Raw genomic sequence first — 7,022 nt, 5'->3', positions numbered from 1 at the left:
GGTACTTGACTGGAATTCAGGACCTCCCCATTCAATTCCTCACCCTTACTCTTTCACAGATTTCTTGTGTGATTGTGGTCAAATGACTTCCTCTCTCTGATCCCCATCTGCAAAACGGAGATAAAATTTCCTTTCTCCCACTCTTGGCCTGTCTTGTTTATCTAGAGTGCAAGTTCTTCAGCCAGGAGCCAGCCCTTACTATCAAGTTGTACAATGCTTAACAATGGGACATCCAGTCTTGGTTGGAGCATCAAGGCAATATACCATAATACAAATAAATTCCCCAAAAAGCGCCTCAGCAGTTGTAATGGGAGAGGCAGTCCCTGAACTTGCTGGCACTAAGGGCATTAAACATTATAGCTAATGTCATAAACAGGGTCCAGAGCCACAGACAGCCTGTACAGCATATAGAATAAGGGCGTTATGGTCATAGCAGTTCCCCCATTCCACAAAAGCATGATTTCTGCATTCCTTCAGCTGAAGGGCCTAGATCATCTTTAGGGACAGCCCCCACAGTAAAATAATCCAGGATGGCATAGATAATTGTGGTAAGGGCTACATGAGAGAGAGGTTGCAGCCTGCTGGCCTGCCTTAGGTGGAAAAGCATGAAGGGACAGTGCCTCTTTCTGAGAATTCAGGAGTACTGAAGGATGGAATAGGGTCCCATATCTACAACTGTACTGAAGAAAGTATTGTTCCACCTGCCCCCAAAAGGACATAATGCTGAACATCTTAACAAGCAGCACTAGCTGTAAATCCAACATTTGCTGCCTGGTTGGCTGGAGCTAAATTCCCTTTTTAAATGGAGGTCATGACTTCATGTCATGGGGTAAGCTGCTGGGCTAGAACAGTTGTCTCCAAAGTGGGGTGCGTGCACCCCAGGGGGTGCGCAAGAGGATCCTTGGAGGTGCTCGGCAGGAGGAGTGCTTTTATTTATTTTTTTTTGCTTCAGCAGTTCGAGCAGGGGGTGCGTGCTCAAAAATTTTTTACTGATAGGGGTGTGTGATCAAAAAAGTTTGGAGAGTACTGGTCTAGAGTCTGATGGATAAAGCCTTTGCCCATTAGGACCCTGTGCTGGGAGATTAGCGGCTGCAGCTTTCTTCTTTCTCAGGTCCTCGTCCCTGCTCCATTTAGCTGTAGAACTCAGAACCAGCGTGCCTCAGAGGTGATGTCACACAAGCAGGTTTGGATTCAAATGCTGGCAAGCTGGGCTGCTAGCCACAGGGCGACTTTCCCTTCCCTCCCTTGCCAGAATGGAGGTCTCAGAGAGTGGAGGAAATGGACCGTGCCAAGTGGAGAAAGTGGGCCCAGAAGCAGGTCAGACTAGAGAGAAGATAAGCATGGGAGACTGGAATTGCCCAGCTGGGTATGGCACAGCCAGCCAGGTATGCGGAGGGGAGGTGTAGAAACAATTTGGCCATATGGAGGAGGGAAGGTGAGGATAAAGCACAGGCCAGTTGTGGAAAGGAGACGGAAAATGAACAGCGCGGCCACTGCACATCTTTTAGCTCTGTAGAGTAATCTGGGATACAGTTTTTTTGAAGTGCCACCCAAGAACAGAATGTGCTGTAGATAAGAGAACTTCTCTCACTACACATTTTTTTCCAAGCCATTTTGATTTTTTCAAACAATGTAAACATGTATTCCATTGTGTAGTTATGCCCTTCACAAGCGATGACACAAATAAATGATTCACCTTCACAGATAATGCAAAGAGAGAGCTGTTTTCCCAGTGATGGAAAAGGGAGTTTACACCCAGTCCAGGGAGATCTGATTTCACTGGGTGAGCTTTTGTAAAACTGGCTTCTGTTAAATACAACAGATCTTATTGATGTCAATGGAAGGTTTGTCTGACCTTGGAGCAGAACTTAGCACAATACATTTATTGTTCTAGTTATCAATAATAAATTCCAACTCCTAGTGGATTAGTGTCATTAGAAGCAAGAGATATCTACAACATTTCCTTTGTAATGTACTGAGGCTGGGATTTTCAAAGACGCTTCAGGAAGTTAGGGACCCAACTCCCATTGACTTTCAGTAGGAGTCTGGTACCTAACTCCTTTACGTACCTTTGAAAAATCACATTTTAAATGCTTTTGACAGTGTTAATAGTGTCCCTTGTTCAAACATTCAGCCGGGGGATAATGTTTGTCCTGTGCCACATTGAACAATGGGACACAAGTTTGTGTAGATCAAAAAATTAACATATACTAACTTCACAATTTGTAGACAACAGAGAATGAGTATTTGCTCAGCAAGGTGAAGGAGGCAATCCCCTTGAAGAACTGTTCGAGTACCATACCAGCTGGACGTTTGCTCATCTGCTACACTGACGGCCTTGATCAGGACACCTTCAAAATTGTGAGCTATTAAATTGATGCTAGCAGTAGAAGTGTGAATGACCCATCTCTTTTCTCATACAGACTGGAAAAAAAGCTGCAAAACATTGAGGGAAAGGGAATAAAAAACCATGATGAAATACCTCATTCTCTTTGTGCTGAGGATTTTCTGGTCTCATTAATTTTTTTCCAAGTCATGCATAACTTATGATCTTTTAGTAAATAACAGACTTTTCCTTTTCTTTCGCTTCTGATAATGACTCACTGTGTGGTCTTGGGCCAGTCCCTTAGACTCATTTTCAAAAGTGGCCAACTAGTTTTGCATGACTCACTTTTTTGGATACTCAACTTAAGAAATCTAGGCCTAACCCCACCCCACGCCCCCCAAAGGGGCTGAGCACCTCAAACTCGCATTTCATTTCAACTAGAGCTCCGGGTGCACCATACCAATGAAAGCCAGGCCAATGGGTCTCAAGTTGGACATTCTTTAAAAAAAAAAAAAAAAAATGGGCGCCCAGAGTTATCGGATACTTCTGATGATTTTCTGTCTCAATTAGCCCACTTATGTGAGTGTTTAGTTTCAAAACTGACTCCTAATCCATTTTGACAGACATTTATGAGAACTCAGAGGATCATGACCCACCATTGTACAGGAAGAACTAAACAGCTTCTATTTGAACAACGCAGGCGGCATTTTTCTCCAGCAAGAAGTTCTCGCTCAGAGAACTTCAAAAAAATACACTTTGCATTAATCTGATTTACCTGTTGGAAACATTGATACATAAAACATGGATGTATGAAATGTAAGTGGATGTGCAAGCGATATTACTTGGCTAATTTCAGCAGGCCTTAGCCCTGGTCTACACTGGCGGGGAGGTCGATCTAAGTTACGCAACTTCAGCTATGTGAATAACATAGCCGAAGTTGACGTACTTAGATTGACTTACCGTGGTGTGTTCACCGCGGGGAGTCGACTGCTGCCGTTCCCCCGTCAACTCTGCCTGCACCTCTCGCGGCGCTGGAGTACAGGAGTCGATGGGAGAAGGTTTGGGGGTCAATTTATCATGTCTAGATTAGACGTGATAAATCAATCCCCGCTGGATCAATCGCTGCCCGCAGATCTGGTAGTGTAGATGTACCCTTAGTGTGACTGAACTGCTCAGCTTCACCCTACTATTTTATTTGTCATTGGGTAACCGGTGCTTTCATCTGTTATTATTTATCACTGTGGTAGTACTTAAGAGTCCAAGTTATGGACTATGACCCCATTGTGCTAGGTGCTGTACATACACAACAAAAAATGGTTCTTTCCCTAGAGATCTTATTGCTGTATTTTTCTGTATTGTTGTTTTCCTACCTGTTGGGGAGGAGGAGGGAAAAACAATACAGTTTTGTAGCTGAGGGCTAGTGTAACAGCAATGCAGCTTTTCCCCCTTCTTAGGAGGAAAAATAAGGGTGTGGAAACAAATGGTGTCCACAGATAAGAGCTAAGAGAAGAGAGCATATTCCAGAGAATGATGCCTGCGAGCTCACTCTGCTACACACACACACACACGTCATGAGACCTTCTGCAAACTAACGCATAAACTATAGAGAATTTACAACATAGCAGAGGGCCCAGGTATATGGGGAATGATATAAAATGCTTTTCCTTCTCCCCTTGTTGCAGAATGAGGTATCTTGTAAATTCTGTAGATTGATATTTACATTTGTACCTTATGTCAAAAGAGAATCATCCCCCATCCTTAGCAAGTCCTCAAACCCCTCCCCTTACAACTCTTAGAAGGCACACTTGACAACTGTCCTTTGTGTTCCATGCTGAGAATGCACCAATTGAATCTTCAGGGCTCAGCCAAACAGTGCAACTCCAATGGTCTCTGAAGAAGACACTAGCTATAAATGCGTTTGCTTAGTTAATCTATGTTCATATAAATTACACTAGTTAAATACAATGCACATTAGACATCTTTTCAGCATAACATGTTTATATTATGAAGGAGACTGTAACTGGCTGATGCCTATTACGTACTTTTAGAGCAATAACCCTGTCTTCTGTCAGTAATATTCTGTCACAGAGCTCTTTGTCTTTACAGTGCAAGGAGTTTCTGAGACCCTTTAAGAAATCTCTTCGGAAACTGGATTTGCCCCAAGAGCTTCCCAAGGACAAAAAACTGAAGTACACTAAGAAAAACTTGACCATCCTGGGGGATCACATCAATATGTTTCTTCAGCAATACTGCAAATCCTGGGAACTCAAACACTGGAAGAAGTAAGATAATCCTTTCACACTAGCAATGACAATACAGTCCTAATAGCATTCATTTATAAGGAAGGTTGGGCTAGTGGATTAAGCACAGGACTGAGAATAAGAACTGGGTCTGGTCCTGGCTCTGCCGTCGATTTGCTGTGTGCATTTGGACAATCACTTGGAAACACATTTCCAGAAGTCACCCGTAATGTTGGGTGCCCACTTGAGACTCATGGAGTGTGGTTTTCTGAGCACCCATAATTATATCCCACTGGGAGCTGTGGGTAATCAGCACCTCTGAAAATCAGGGCGTTAACATCCCAAGTTGGGCATCCAAAATTAGTGGACACTTGAAAACAAATTGACCTCATGGATGTATCTGTGTGCTTGTCTTCACTGCCCAGTTAACTCAAGTGTTACCCCTAATTTGAGTCCCATCCAGGTGCAAAAATCCTTCACTCAAATGTAGTGGCGCTTTTAACTTGGGCTGGCTGGCCAGTCAGGGGATAAAAGTTAAGCGTCATGTTTGTTCAACTCATCAGCTGCTATAACATGTCTGCTCTGTGGTGTAGATACAGGCTAGCTCCATTCAGGTGCTGACAGCCCTCCAATGCCTTCCCACAAATCCCCTCGTGTGCCCCAAAGAACAGACACGTTTCTCCCACAATTCACTGGGAAAGAACGTCGAGAGCAGCTTAGCTTATTGCAGTGGAAAGAACCATGGGATGCACCCTTACAAATCTTATTGCCACACACAAGTGAGTGCAGCACCAGCCTGGCGAAAGCAGATCGTGTTATTTCACAGTGTGGCCGCTCTCACTCACACTAGGCTAACTCGGGAGGAGTAACTCAAGTGTAAATAACTTGTTCACGCTACAGCGAAGCCATATCCTGAGTGTATGAGGGTTAATTAGTGAAGTGCCTGCAAATCACTATAGAAGCAATTAGGTATTATTATGGTATTTCCAATGGTGTCACAAGTCTACCATAGTGCCCACAATTTAATCAAAGGTTTATTTGGATTATAAATTCTACCCAATCAATATGTCCGGTTTCATCAATGATAGCACTGTGGATGTTTTCCTGTTAGCCGGTGCCTAAGACACATGGAGGCCATCTGGGTGTAATTCCAATGGTATTTAACTTCACTCGGTGGATTTACACCATGGGTGAATTTAACCCAGGGCCAAATAGCGTCTTGTATTATCAGAAGCAACCCAGTTTATGGTGACTGAATGAGCTTATGGTGAAAATACCATCTCTTTTCTAAGGGTTGTAAACCACATGCAGAAGTTTCCTTTATCGAAACCAGGAAGGGTCTCATGAGAAATGCTGACCCTATGGCTGAAGATTATATAACAAACGTGAGCCTTCTGCCTGGAATCCTGAACCCCAGAATGACTCTTCACATTCCAAGGGGAGGGGTGCATGTGTGCCGTTTATAAGCTTAAAAAAAAAAGAAGCCCATACAAATGGGTATGTCCCTGGTTACAGGGGAGAGACAGAAATGAATTACCACTAACAGATGCAAAAAAAACAGGTAGGGAAGAATCTGCATTCAAGCAGACGCCTTCACTCAATCATTCCTTCCTCTAGGATGCTGTGGAGATTTGTCTCTCTTTTCTCAGGACTTGATGCCAAACACCTGCGCAAACTGTACAAATACAGTAAGAGCAACCAAATGGCGAAGTTTCTGGTAAGAGCCGTAAATCAAAAGCAAACTGAAAAGCTACTACAGTAGGTTGTTCCTGCTTACTCGCTTTAAGGGGATCCTTTAATCACACCAGGCAGGCATCTTATATAGTTGACTTAATTCCCACTGATTTAACTAGAGTCGGGATTTCTCCCTATGTCTCCTCAAGGGCTATCAGTTCCTTTGGATTCTTCCGGTTCCTGCTATGTTTTTCAATGACAGTCATTCAGCTACTGGCCAATATATCTTACTATACCGGGCAGAAGCTTCTCACTAGTCTAGCAGCCTGGGAGTATAAAATGGTTTCCAGGGCGTTTCAGCACCATTCACTACCTGGTGACATTGTCATATGGATTAGCATGAGTTATAAAGACTGGAAATCATAGAGAGCTGTAGATGGGATGGCTAGAGCACATGCTACTTCTCAGACAATAAATAGCTGCTGCTTAATACTCATTTCTACCGCCAAAAATGATAGAAGGCCAGATGCTGCCCTTTGATGACAACAGATAGTTCCTATTAGCTTTGGTGAGAGACCCCAGTGGGATTTGAAAAATAGGTGAATCTGCATAAGCATCAGGGGGTAGCCGTGTTAGTCTGTATCTACAAAAACAACAAGGAGTCTGGTGGCACCTTGAAGACTAACAGATTTATTTGGGCATAAGCTTTCGTGAGTAAAAACCTCACTTCTTCGGATGCATAGAGTGAAAGTTACAGATGCAGGCATTATATACTGACACAT

The 7,022-nt window shown here is 43.4% G+C and overlaps 1 protein-coding gene across 1 annotated transcript in view; it reads left to right on the top strand.

Moving 5' to 3' along the window:
* Nucleotides 1-1,195: 1,195 nt before the first annotated feature.
* C18H17orf64 (chromosome 18 C17orf64 homolog) overlaps nt 1,196-7,022 on the top strand; it is a 10,774-nt gene continuing 4,947 nt past the window's right edge. The window contains 5 exon segments of the mRNA XM_034752878.1: nt 1,196-1,240; nt 1,242-1,387; nt 2,235-2,361; nt 4,433-4,608; nt 6,184-6,283. Coding sequence (XP_034608769.1) covers nt 1,196-1,240; nt 1,242-1,387; nt 2,235-2,361; nt 4,433-4,608; nt 6,184-6,283 — 594 coding nt within the window.

Source organism: Trachemys scripta, chromosome 18 (genome assembly GCF_013100865.1).
Source record: "Trachemys scripta elegans isolate TJP31775 chromosome 18, CAS_Tse_1.0, whole genome shotgun sequence".
Classification (NCBI taxonomy): domain Eukaryota; kingdom Metazoa; phylum Chordata; order Testudines; family Emydidae; genus Trachemys; species Trachemys scripta.
This window is presented reverse-complemented; position numbering and strand designations above follow the sequence as displayed.